General features: G+C 34.7%; 1 protein-coding gene across 1 annotated transcript in view; it reads left to right on the top strand.

The window, feature by feature from the left end:
• The window catches only part of LOC127849022 (uncharacterized), a 141380-nt gene that overhangs the window by 98049 nt on the left and 28347 nt on the right, over nt 1–14984 (top strand). Inside the window, exons 30-31 of the mRNA XM_052381745.1 lie at nt 1750–1844; nt 12145–12231. Coding sequence (XP_052237705.1) covers nt 1750–1844; nt 12145–12231 — 182 coding nt within the window. The remainder of the gene's footprint in view (nt 1–1749; nt 1845–12144; nt 12232–14984) is intronic.

Below are 14984 nucleotides of genomic sequence, written 5' to 3'. Positions count from 1 at the left end.
AGTTTTCATCCGAGCTTCACCAAACTTGTTCAGAAGTTGTATCTAGTTGATGTCTAGGCCAAGTTTGAATATGGGTCATGCCGGGTCAAAAACTAGGTCACGGTGTTACTAGTTTAAACATTGATCATGGTGTCCGCTGTTTTTAGTGAAGACAACATGCAAAATATTCTGTGTCAATGCGGCATGTGGGGGTATTCGTCACGTCTGTGACAAAGCTCTAGTTTGAGTCGCCAACTTGTTTAAATTGTGAAATATTACTTGCAATCTTTTCAAAATTGTTAAAAAATGAGTCACAAAGTTCTTATAAATGTGAAGATTTAGAGTCCTAAACTTGTAAATTTGTTGATGATTTGAGCCGCAAATTTCTCTAATTTGAGAAGAAAAAAAACGGCTATTTTTTAAGATAAAAATGCTCTGTTTAATCGTGATTGCTACAGGAACCTTGTGCAAAAGACTTATCTGGTATTTGTTTCCATTAAATACTTACACTTATCCCTAGATATAGGTGACATATTCATTCCTGTTCACCTTGGATTGTAAACATCACCATTTTGTCATATGATAATTGCCAGCACATTGTTTGTGTGTTCTTTTGTGTATCATACAGTAAAATCATTTGTAGTCATCAACATTTTGTGGTTTTAAATGTTGATTTCTGATGTAAAAAGAAGACTTATTTGCATTGGTCAATTTCCAATGTGTTTTTAGTTAAATTTGTGGATCAGTGTACCAATGTAATCAACCGAAATTAATGTTCCACAAATAATAATGATTTTGCAGATTTTAAATTGCTTAACACAGGACACATCCAAAGTGCCATTGGATAATATTCAGGGGTTTTCCTGCTATTTAAAAAGGCCTTAAAATGGACCTGATCTCAAAGAAAACAGCCCCGATCCTTATTGGAAATTGTAACAAAAAATGTTTATACAAAGAAGTGTCTAATTATTTTTTTTTTTTTTTATTCAATATCATACATACAATGCAAACATGTATATGATCATACAACATAGTGATTCTACAAAGCAATATAGTTCAGACATGTTATACAAGATATGCTAATATATATATTTTTTTTTAGAGAGAAAAGAAAAGAACAACAGAGGAATAGTTATGAAAAATGATGAGTTGTATAAAGTCGGAAGAAAGCATACTGGACTTTTGTGTTTCGTTGTATATTTCCAATGATCTTGTCAGATTGAAAAATAAGAATTAAAAAAAATAAACAAAACTATTTTAGAGAGATAAACTAACATTAGAGTGAAATGTATATATGTGGACAAAACATTATGAGAATTTAATCCGAATCGTGTCTAATTATTATTATATCTAAAAAAAAATCACAAACATTTAACAAAGTGTATAACTATAATTAATATGATTTTGTTCTCGTAATTTTAATTATTATGCAGAGTTATATTAACTAAGTTTTTTTACCAAATCTGTGTACTTTTAGCGCGAAATGCATTTTTTCCGAAAAAATGGCCGGGAAATGTTCAGACGTGTAAATATTTATTGATAAAAAAATTCCAATTTGTTCCATTTTGCCAATTAAAACCTCAAAATTTTCCATTCAATCGCTTAAAAAAATCCCAGACTCTTTTTCCCAAAATGGCTTGGAAAACCCCTGATTTTGCAGACTAGTTAAAATATGATTTGCATTTCTGAGAGCATTTATGGAATATCATATAGCTGGATAATATCTAAAACTGTTATGAAATAACAGACAATTGTTTCGTTACATTCTAGGTTACATTCCAAACTCTGTAATCCGGAAGAAGTTCAAACTAGAGAAAGCAACTCCAAGATGGACGGAGAAGGAGAAGCCATTCGAGCTAAAACCGGTTTGTGTGATTTGTTCATACCGGTTTGCTTGATTGGTTAAACTGGTTTGTGTGATTGGTTACACCTGTTTGTTTGATTGTTTAAACCTGTTTGTGTGATTGGTCATTACGGTTTGTGTAATTGGTTATACCTGTTTGTTCGATATGTTAAACCGGTTCGTGTGATTGGTCTTAACTGATTGTGTATTTTGTTATTAACTGGTTTGTGTGGTAAAACCGGTTTGTGTGATTGGTTAAACCGGTTTGTGTGATTTGTTATACCATTTTTGTGTGATTATTTATACAGGTTTGTGTGATTGGCCTTGTTTTCCCCTGTACTATTGAATAATTTCAGCTATGCCCTGGGAAAGTGGTGTCTCTTCTTAACAAAAATCTAGTGTAGGCGGAAAGTGAATAATCATTTAATGTACATGTAACATTTCCAACTAATTGTAATATTTTATTGAATTCAAGACGGAAGTTTTGTATTATGATTACTGAAATAGGCTATCAGAGGCACAAGTACCAAATAGAAAAACTTTTATTGAAAAAGAATAAATAATTAAACATATTTTTCTCAAAAAAATTGCTAACGGATAATTTAACATATTGATCAGATATATACATGATATAATAGGATAATTCAACATATTGATCAGATATATACATGATATAATAGGATAATTCAACATATTGATCAGATATATACATGATATAATAGGATAATTCAACATATTGATCAGATATATACATGATACAATAGGATAATTCAACATATTGATCAGATATATACATTATATAATAGGATAATTCAACATATTGATCAGATATATACATGATATAATAGGATAATTCAACATATTGATCAGATATATACATGATATAATAGGATAATTCAACATATTGATCAGATATATACATGATATAATATTAATACATCTCAATAATTGCTTAACATAATACACATGAAACCATATATTAATTATAAGATTTTTTTACATGGCAAATCTGACATGAAGCGAGACAAAAGAACAAATAATCATCACCATAGATAGTTGTCATACATTGTACTATCTTAGGATCATTAAACATTTCATTTTAAAAATAAATTTCATTAAAAGTAAAAAATATATGTTCATTTCTTGACCTAGATATAAAGTCATTAAACTTAATGCGTCATTCATAGAAAAATTTGAAATTACATTCATAACAGCGTTTATAGAAATGTTTGTTCCACTAGAATCGCTATTTCAATTTCATAACAATGATTTTATTGCTATCTTGCATCCCCACGATGATCTGGTGACTGTTGGAGTTGTAACAGACAGACTCTGGTAAGCTCAGTCCCTCTTTCTGTGAAGCTAGAGTGGCCAGTTTTGTTCTCCCCTCACGATCCATCTGAATGACAGTATTGGAGTGGAATCCAAGGACAATGACTTGTCCTATAGGTGTGACATGTAAACCAGAGGGCCCATTCAGTTCAGGGTCAGTGTACGTTGATAGCAGGCTGCCATCTGTGGCCAGTGTGAGCACCTTGTGCTGGTCGTAGTTGGTGACATAGATCCTGTCACCAGTAGGACTCACTGCACATGAGTGCACTACAAATCATAGAACATGTTATGTATTAACACATGATTATTAAAGACATTAACACTTAAAAACAATTCTCCTCAAAGTTCATTATAGCTTAAAATATCCACAGTAGTGATTATATAGTATGTTTAAATATTTACATATATACTAGTATACATATGTTTTTACAATATGTTCCATATGTTCAATATTCAACAATATTTTCAATACATTTACCAGTAAGTGTATCTGATCCATCCTCATAAAGCATTTTCACAAGTGCCCCAGTCAATGTGTAGTGGTAGAGAGCTTGGTTAGACGTGATATACAATGCTCCCTTATGGTGGGCAATGCCACCAGCAGCATGTGGTAACTTTAACTTCCTCCCTTTCACCAGCTGCCCATTGCTCACAGATATAAACTGCACACCGGTATTACCAAGAGTCACAGCCACCTCACTGGATGTTATTGGGCAAATGTTATATGGATTATCAGCCACATCACAATGACTGGACACATTGTAATTCTGATCCAACAGTTTTAATTTCTTATTGTCGTAATCTGCAACGATGACATGACCACTAGGCAGGCTGCAAATGCCGGTGATAAAGCAAGTCAGACTTGTGTCACTTGATATTTTCACATTATATTCGGACTTTCTCTTTACTGTCAACACCTGGTTTGGATTCATCTTGAGTGTGAGAATCGTTCCAAGACTGGGCTGTTTAGTCAGGTACTGGTCAATGTCAATGTTTGCCATGAATATTATGGAACTCTGAACCTTGACTGAGTTCTCCTTTAGATATGACTCTGACTCGAGTATCTTGTCCAAGCATTTCCTGCTGGCTATGAACTCAATGTCCTTCTTGCTCTTATCACATAGGCCCTGTACAGCCTCACTGAGTTGTTGCAGTTCATCCTTCAGTCGGCTGCAGTTGTCAACATCTTTTTTGAGAGACGTTTGCAATGTAGACCTTATTGTATCTAGTTCTTTCAAAGTTAAATTTTCTAGTCCATCCAAATCAGCATTTAATTTCTTACGCACCTCTCTGATTTCTTGCAGTTTTTCGCTGTATGATCCCTCCACGAAATGAATGCTGGCCTCTTGTGATCTCTTAAACTTATTTAGATCAGCAAGAATGATTTGAATTTTGTTTGACAACTGCTGAATATCCACTGACGGATTTTTTACTGATTCAGAAATTAGAGCCACATTCTTACATTGTCTGAAATAGCAACATAAATCCTTACTATCCATTATCAAATTGACATAAAAAATATCAAGGTGAAATTCAAACAATTGGTTGAATTGATTATATTTCAACAAAGGTTTTAATAATTAGTTTGAGTCTAATTTAGTCTTAAGAAGTCTACTACCAGTTTAAAACCCTTATGAAATAAAAAATTTACACTACAAAAAAAACATATTTTGTGATTTAGATGTCTGGAAAAAAATGTCTTCTAATATAAAATATTTAATAATTGTTTAAAAACAACTCTTAAAATGATTTAACAAGTGAACTACGCGTATGAAACTGCTTCTTAAATTTGATATTGTATTGATACAAGTTTTATCCACCTACTTTTTACAAATGTGGTCACCTTCAACTTCCTATAAGTGTGTAATAGTGTCACTTACCTGTGATTCACTAAAAGACAATCAGAGCAGCACAGCTGACTGTGGTCCTGGCAGAACATTTTCAGTGTCTTGCTGTTGTGAACATCACATTTCAGTAGCAAATCCTCGGTTGTCTTTGTTAAAGGCCATTTATTTGATTCTCCTCTTCCATATGTTACATGGTTGACAAACATTTGATCGTGGTGATAAAGGCATGTTTGACAGAAACACTTCAAACATGTTTTACAAAAGAAATCAGCACTTAGTTCGATATTTTTACTTTCGCAAGCAACACAAGAATAGTCCTTCACAAAGTCTGAACTGTCATTAACTGAATCTACAGACGTTGCCATTTTCAATAGATATTGTGGACCTCTGATTAAAAAGTTGTGTCTTCACTATGAGTTTTACTTTTTATATGAAATACGACGATAATAAAAATCTAAATGTGTTGCATGAAGGCACACACAGTTTTAAATTAGTATAATAATGTACCTTACTTATAACTGGTAATTGCTGAATTATATTGCCCTGTTAAGCAGAAAATCCACTTAAAAACACAATGAAGTACAAAGTCCATAAAAAATAACAATGAGATATTGTTTATAGAGTGTTTAACACTTTTCAGAGGACAGGGTAATAACCGTTTTCTCAGAATTTGTGACAATTTTTATACAAGTGGTCAGTAAAAGGGCATTGTTCACACATTTTTAAAGGTTAAACAACGTTTTTGTTTTGTTTAATTTTAACAAATGTCCAATATTTGGAGTTATAGTGCAAGATAATATTTCAAGCAAGAAAAAAAGGTGATAAAAATGACTTGTCCAAAATGCATATATCTTGAACTTTTGAAAGCCAAATTCAATGTGCTGCGCCACTGAGGATTTTAAACTTTTAAACAAACAGCCAAACAATAATTCGTACACATATTTCCAAATTTTCGATGAAAAGCGTTACAAACGCTAAATAATTGTACTGATTTTGTTTGATGATCGTCCATAAACGATCCAATATTTTTCTTAGTACTGAGTGTCATTTTGCTTGTTTTGAAACAATTAATGGCTACTTCTTTTTATAAGACTGCTTGCAAATTTTAACAACTCACAATTTCTTTTCAGAAGTTGATTGACAAACTTGCAATCACGAGCAATATGTAGGACAAAAATGTCAACTTCAGAATCAACCCTGTCAAGATTAAGGAAGTCAGTCACACAATTGTGTGGATCTTAGTAAACCCCATGTGATATTCATCTGCATTTCAGAGTTAGAAATCAACATCAAATCAATTGAGAAATGAGAAGAAAATCAATTTTAGTGCTTAACCCTTTTCCCTATAAGAAGCAAAGTGAAAATTTCGCAGTCTGTTCAGGTTTAATGCTGTTTAATGCTGCTTGTCAGTCTCTAAGGGTTGGAAATGAAGCCTTTAAAACTTGAATTATGTAAGAAAGGTATTTAATTAAATTTAACTTTGTAAGGGACTACAAATTCATCAAAATAGGTATCTAAGTGGTAAAGGGTTAATAAACGTACCAAAAACCAACTTTGCCATAATAAATGAAAATGTTTTTGGTAGATTTAGATACCGATAATACTAAGAAAATGCACGTTATATAAAGCCTTATGATGGAAGTCAATGGTGAATGGGTCTCTTTTAAATATTGTTGTATAAAATTGTTTAAAAATAACACACCGACTGGTATAGAAAGCAGCACCCTTTTCAGTCATGCCAGTGCAGTCGAAAATGACCTAACGGCCACTTGAGAATAACAGTCAACTGCAGACAATGGTCAGTCTGGATTCCCCTCCGATGAAAATCACTCTATATTACACTTGAGAAAAACGGTAAATTGTCCATAACGCCCAACGGCCACTTTATTCCTGCCTGAAAGACATGTTTGAACTGAAAACAATGGTCAAGCAACTGTAGTTTTCGATTCGCCAAAATTAAAAACACAGCACATCATTGTCCGTCTATATTGCGGGTAAAGCATCTGGTATTGGTAATTGCCTTTGATAGTTCTATGATCGAAAGTCATGTTGGAACTGAAAACAACGGTCATGCGTCAGTTGTTTTGAGTCCCGAAATTAAGAACAAAAACAAAACAGGTGCACATAACAATAAGAATGTGTATAAGTAGCAATTATCGGCTGCATTCATAACGACAAAGCATGAGCACGTGACAAAGTTAGATAGATAAATCTTTATAGCTGATAAGGTGTTAAAACAACACTAAGCTGTTGAGTGTTGTTATAAGAAGGCGATAAAAATAATTAGAGATTATCTATTCAGGAAAAATGTATACCGGACTGCAATTTTTATAACAAACTAAATATCTTCAACCAGATTTTGGTTGGTCTTTTTCTTTGAATTAAAACGATGCGGTTATACAATACTGTCGGTTTATGACAGCGAATCCGCTTTTATAATTGTTTGAATGTGACGTCAATGACATGTTACAATCTTTATTTTAAAAAACATCCCAATGAATGTAATACCAACTGTAGGATTTATTGAATAAACCTACTATCGGTTTATGACAGCGAATCCGCTTTTTAGACTTGTTTGGTCGTGACTTCAATGGCATGTGACAAGCTTTATTTTCTGAATGAACGAGATGCACGAGTAAACAATTATACTTGCATTGATAAAGTCATTTATTTAGTTTAAAAATATTAAATTAAATAAATTTATAAGATATTATTCTGTATTTTTAATGTAAGTTAATTATGTTATTCAGCTTAGTCATTGGCAACGAACCTTTGTTTCACACTGTATCCAAACGACTGGGTGGGGTAACGACTTAAAAATACTCCTAACTGACCAACCATCTAAAAATTGTGATCCGAAAACAACAGTCACCTGTGGACAATGGCCAATTTGGTCATTTCCCTTGACTGACCGCTGTTCTCAGGTTTGACTGTATTAAAGTCTCAACAATAAATACAATTATTTTAAAATAAGATTTAGGGTGTTAATGTTGGTGAGTGTTGAACGATAGTCAGCTTTAGCAATCAGATCAGAGATCATAGTTGTTTTTATAGACGCAGTTCTTAGCTGCATGACACCCATATCAATAACAATGTTTTACTCCAGTTTTGGTTACTTATTTCTCATAATTAGATACTTTTGATAATGTATCAATAGATGAAATACAGAAACACCATGTGAAAATGAAATAAACACTAAATGGAAATGATCCACACACGTTAAAATATTTATACGCGCTTTCTTTATAAGAGCTGTTTTGGTTTTTGTTGTTTCCCGTAAATAGCTATTTGACTTAGTTAGCTATTGCCTCGTGAATTATCACGATCATTCTAAATATGTTAGCCAATCTCATGGAATTCTTCTTATTAAATAAATTAAAAATGGTATCTATGATGTTTTGTCTTAAACACATTAAGGATCTATTGTTTACCTTCCATGTGTGCACGAATATCTTTTTTTTAAGGTATTTCTGGTCTAAGAATAATTAGCCTAAGTTAATGTGATAGCCTTGAAATAACAATGTTCAGACAGGCTGACCAAACACAGACCATGAAACTGTGTAAGAGGGATTGTGCATGTCAGCCATTAAAACAGAGGTCCGTATTGCCCAGCTGGAACAACGGCTTTTGTAAAACCCAATGCTTAAACATGTTTAAAGTTCAAGTACAAAAAACACTGTATTTTTGTAAACAAAAATTTATCAGGATAGGCAACAACAATACTTATATGATATAAACTATATGAATACACAGATGCAATATGAATAAATAAATATGAGAATATAGCCTTAACCCGTTTATGCCTAGCATCTAGAAAAAAGGCCTTGGCAAACAGCGTAGACCCAGATGAGACGCCGCATGATGTGGCGTCTCATCAGGGTCTGCGCTGTTTGCTTAAAGGAATTTCTGTAAGAAATATTCTAAATATAGAAATTAATATACTAGACATCCCTAATTTTGGAAAAAAAATGATCCAATTTTAGAAGGATGGGAGAGTCCACTAGGCATGAATGGGTTAAAGTATTAACACTCAGCTGGCAATGTGCCAAATATAAAGAGGCAAACACAAAATATATTGTTCCTTACCAAGAAAAGAGTGTACAATTGTTTTGACCACTTAGCCTTTTCACCGGAAAAACAATAGTTTCACTCAATTGACATTGTTTTAAAACCAATCCTGCGTCAATATACTTGTCAAATGCAGTATGAGTATTTTGTTTACGCTATACTACAAAAATAGACAGTCAATTAAAATATCTGTTATTGTAAACGGATAAACATTTTGATGATTGGACATTTTCTAGTTTAGGCAGTTTTGGTATTTTTCGAGTAAGGTCAAATTCTACACCAAAAACGTTTTCTTAGACACAGTACTTGTATTCAAAGCAATTTCCTTTCATGTATTTCTGGGACATTTTACGTGTTTTTACATCGACAAAGTTGAAAATAATTGTTTCTAATTTGCAAATGTTCAAAGTTGTAAAATTTGCCAGGTAACAGTAATACTGAACATTTACCATGCTCTTAAATATCCATTATATGCATCTTTGACGATTTAAAAACCTTAACATTATAAAGCGTTATAAACGCGAAAAGATTGATTAATTTGGAGAGTTCTCTTGTTATCGTTATATTTTGTGACATATCCACGATTGCTTATATAAAGTATAAAATACAGCCCTGTTACCTTTTATGCTCCCCAAAATTTATTTTGGGGGGAGCATAAAGTCACCGCTTTGTCTGTCCGTCCGTGTGTCCCTCCGTGCACAATTTTTGTCTGGGCTATTGCTCAGCAACTACTGACCGGAATTCAATGAAACTTAATGGGAAGCTTCACTACCAAGAGGAGACCAAGAGGAGACGTGCATATTATCAGCAGGTTCTGGTCGGATGATTTTTCACAGAGTTATGACCCTTTGAAATTTTCCATTAACTGTACATATAGTGCAAATCTTGTCTGGGCTATTTCTCAGCAGTTAATGACCGGAATTCAATGAAACTTTATGGGAAGCTTCACTACCAAGAGGAGATGTGCATATTATCAGCGGGTTCTGGTCGGATGATTTTTCACAGAGTTATGGCCCTTTGAAATTTTCGATTAACTGTACATATAGTGCAATTCTTGTCCGGGCTATTTCTCAGCTCAACTAATGACCGGAATTCAATGAAACTTTATGGGAAGCTTCACTACCAAGAGGAGATGTGCATGCAAGCGGGTTCTGGTCAGATGATTTTTCACAGAGTTATGGCCCTTTGAAATTTTTTATAAAATTTCTTGTCCCCCCCAACTACTGTGCCCTCAAGACGTTTCCTTTTATCTGAATATATAGTGCAATATTGTGAAAAAAACAAACTTTGGGGAGCATCACCCGTCTCCGATGGTTTCTTGTTTCTTTTTAGCTCACATGATTGCTCAGGTGAGCTTTTAGGATCGGTCTTTCTCCGTCGTTCGTCCGTCCGTCATCCGTCTGGCAACATTTGGTTTGTAAACACTCATGAGGCCACATCTCTTGTACTATCTTCATGAAAAATGGTCGTAAGATTGGTCCCAATGATATCTTGATTGAGTTCAAAACTGGGTCATGCTAGGGCAAAAGCTCCATCACTAGATCATAAAAAAGAAAAACCTGGTAAACACTGTAGAAGTCACATTCATGCCCAATCTTCATGTTACTTTGTCAAAATGTTTGTTTAAATGATATGTTGGTTGAGTTTAAAGTGGTTATGGTCCGTTGAAAAACATGGCCACCTGAGTGGGCGGGGCAGTTTTCCTTCTTTGGCTATAGAGAAACCTTGTAAACATTCTAGAAGCTAAAATTTTTGCCCATCATCATGAAACTTGGTCAAAACATTGGTTTTATTGATATCTCTGATGACTTCGAAAATGGTCCAGATCGGTGAAAAAAACATGGCCACCATGGGCACAGCAGTTTTCCTTATATTTTTATCGTAAAAAGGCTTGTGAACATCAAGAAGTCATATGTTTGCCTAATCATCATGAAACTTGGTCAAAACATTGGTTTTATTAATATCTCGGACGAGTTGGAAAATGGTCCAGATTGGTGAAAAAACATGGCCGCCAGTGGGTGGGGCAGTTTTCTGTATATGTATTTAGTGAAAACTTGTGAACACTCTAGAAGTCACATTTTTGGCCAATTTTCAAGAAATATGGTTAGAACATTTGTTTCCTAGATAAGAGATTTGAGTTCAAAAATGGTTCCCGTCCGTTGAAAAACATGACTGCCAGGGGGGTGGCTTTTTTCTCTATATTTATATAGAAAAAAAAGCTTGTGAACACTCTAGAAGTCACATTTTTTGCCCAATCATCATGAAACTTGTTGAAAGTATTGGTTTTCTTAACCAGGTTTTGAAAAAAAAGTTATTAGATTGGCGAATGTCGGAGGGCAGGCGGGCTGGTGGGCGGGCGTTTTCCTTATATGACTAAAGAGAAACCTTGTGAACACTCTAGAAGTCACATTTGTTGCATAATCGTGGTGAAATTTAGTCAAGACATTGGTTTCATTGATATCTTGAACAGGTTGGAAAATAGCTCTTATCGGTGAAAAAAAAAACACGCTTTTTAGCTCATCTGATTGCTCAGGTGAGGTTTTAGGTTCGGTCTTTGTCCTTCGTCCGTCCGTCCACATTTGGTTTGTAAACACTCTAGCATTCACATTTCTCAAGCATTTTTTATCAAAGTTTCTGATTAGCTATATGGCCACAAGATCTCAGTCGAGTTTGATAATGAGCAAAATCGCATAATAAATGTGTGTGTATGTGCATGTTTGTGTGTGTTTGTTTTATTAGGGTATCTGGCCTATCTAATGTTGACATTTATGGTACATTATTACAAATTGCTTGCAGTGTTTAGGATATCTGGACTATCTTCTGTTGACATTTATGGTACATTATTACAAATTGCTTGCAGTGTTTTCAATACTAGCTTGTTTGGTAAGGTTGTCAATTTTCTTCAATAAAAATGTGTAGTTTGATTGGTTTTTCATTCTGTGTTCTTAACGTATCTCCTATTTGTGATTATAGGTGCCCCTTTATTGTCCTATGATGTTTGTTATAGGTGCCCCTTCATTGTCATATGATGTTTGTTATAGGTGCCCCTTTATTGTCCTATGATGTTTGTTATAGGTGCCCAAGGTGAACCCCTCCCACATGCCTTCCTGGTGGGGATATGATGATGGGAAAGGAACAACCAAGGACACAACCACGCCTGTGGTAAGTGACACTTATTTGTTGTTTTTGTTTTTGTAAGGGTAGAAAATTAAAAAGTTGAGGGTGAAAGTCTCCAGCAGCCCTTGCAATAACTTTCAGATCCAGCAGATTATTTTTCCATCTTGATATGGGACCAGTAAAAGGAATTTTTCCCAATCAGCGAACAATTACAAATTTTTTAATTGCCGTCTGAAAAATTCCCAAAAGGCTTGGTATTAAACTTCAGGTAAAAGATCACTTCAAAATACTACAAAAATGCTCTCACAGTTAACATGTAAAATCTTTTAAAACATTGAAGGGTACCCATTTCCGGGTCACAAAATGGGACGATACTCCGTCCCCGCCCCCTGGGGCCTCGGCAACACCGCCTGTGGCCCTCTCCCCTGCCCAGGGGTCAGTGCCATCCGGAATGTCATCGATATCCCTGGAGATAGAGTCGCCAGTGAAAAAATACATCGTTGCCAAGAGCAAGACCACTAGTCCGAATTTGCTCTCCGGAAAACTGGTCCAGTCGATGTCTAAATCTAATAGCGACGTTGTCGCAAAAAAAAGCCAGGAGGACAACGGGGTTAATAGCGTGAAAAAGATGGCGAAAGCGAATAAGTTGAGCTTTAGAAAGCAGAAGGTATCAGTGTGGTTAACTGGCTAGGTTTTGTCGTGAAGTAATCTTGTGAATTGAGTTTTGACCACTAACACACGTGCGCTTGGATGAGTTTCAGATTAACTCTCTAACCATACATGCCAGAATTTTTCAGGTCCAAATCAGGACTTTCCATAACAAATTGTCGGGACTTTTACCAAAAAGCGGGACACCTGAAACGATCAATCATTCCACCTTTTCTTTACTCAAATCAATAGTCAGTATATTACTTACAAAAACTCTAAATTTCTGCCCGATATTGACGATAAATGTGTGTTTAGAATTTCGTGAACACAGACGCTCTCCATTTTCCGGAAATAAACACCGGATGTGTTTAATGTACAAAATCGGTGTTTTTACAGGATTTATAACCTTAGGTTGTATAATACACAGGATAATAGTATCGTTGGACATGATTGGGCCATAAAATACAAATGCAGGTGGCATTAATTTCTGTATGATACATCTTTCGATAGCAATTAGCAACCCCTATCATAAAAACATCATGCCGGTCCATGGTGTGAATGTTTATTAAATTAATAAGTTGCCGATAAATCGCTGATGAGGTGTCAAAAACAACACTTGTGCAATCGAGTAGTAGATGTGGGTTGTTAATTTGGGGCAATAAAGGGATTAGCGATTAGCCAGAAAGAGCTTGAAAAGCGAATTTTATTGGGAACTTATAGACCTTACATTGTTTTTAACGAATGTTGGGACAAATCGTCTCATATCGGGATGCCGGGACAAAAGCTGGACTGTCCCGCCAAGATAGGGACGTTTGGCATGTATGCTTTTTAACAAATGTTTGTTTTGGTAGTTTGAACTCTTTCAGTGCTGGAACCGAATTTTGAAGGCCTTTGCAAACAGTTTGGGTCCAAAATGTGGCGTCTCATATGGATCAAAACTGTTTGCTATTCTGATAGTATTCTTTTTTTTAAATCGAAGAAAATGCCAATTTTACAAATTCAGCAGACAACATTTTAGCAAACGACAAATTTCCCAGCATGCAAAGGGTTAACAAATTTTGTGTTTTTGCGACGCAGTTGGAGTTTCAGAATGGCTCTAACAAATGTTTGTTTTTTGGCAATTTTGCGGGAGTTTTACGAATCTTTTTGTTTTGCAGCGCAGTACTGGACATTCATCCGTGGCATAAAACCGAGAATCCCTCCCCCAAAAATGTTGTTGAAATTGTACATGCACATAAAAAAGACTGCTTGAATGCAGAATCCCAAACCATACAGTGGAAGTCTATTTTTAAAAGCACTTTCCTGAACATGCCAAAATAGTGCATTTTTCTTGGTTTTGTTCTTTTATTGTAAAGTGATGCTTTTGATTTTTGTAAAATAATACATGTCATTTACCCACAATCTATTTCATTACATTTCTATTTGACTTATCTGGAGCAGTTAGGCAAAACGTCCGTGTCATACAAATATAAACAATCAATAGGAAACATCCTTAAGGGTATGGCAATTTAAAAAAGTGCTAAGTTGCAGATAATATTATAACATGTATATTGCCTTTCTAAGTTTTGCTTGTCAGCATGATCGTGGCAGTCCAACTAGTGTTTTCCGGTCATAAGCAGCAATGTTTGTATGAATTTGGAGGGAAATATACATGTAATTTTTAACTATCGGTCCTTTACAGTCATCATTTAAGTATGCCCTTTCGTTTACCAGATCTGCTGGCCGCTCCTCACAAGTAGTTATTTCCGTTGATCTTGATTGTAACACCAAATTGTATGTGGTACTTACAGTAATATATTAAAAGTAGACCAAATCCGAAAATATTGTGTATGCCCCTACATTGACTGACTGAGAGGTATATAATGATTGACTCATCCTTCCATCTCTACATGGTTAACACAAAATGACACATTCCATAGAATATAAATTATGTTTCCTACAAAGCTTTCATACTTGCATGGATGTTGTCCTTGAACACTATCAACACAATCAGTCTAACCTTACCTCATGTTGCTGTTGTCGCTGACCTACATTCGACCCAGACTAATGCAGAGTCCAATCTCTTGTTTAAAACCCTTTTCCACTTAGATACATATTTGTACACATTTGTAGTCTCTTACAATATAATATTAAATTAAATTCCAATTTAG

This window comes from Dreissena polymorpha, chromosome 10 (assembly GCF_020536995.1).
Source record: "Dreissena polymorpha isolate Duluth1 chromosome 10, UMN_Dpol_1.0, whole genome shotgun sequence".
NCBI classification, from domain to species: Eukaryota; Metazoa; Mollusca; class Bivalvia; order Myida; family Dreissenidae; genus Dreissena; species Dreissena polymorpha.
Note: the sequence above shows the minus strand (reverse complement) of the source record. Positions and strands in the feature narration are given on the sequence as shown.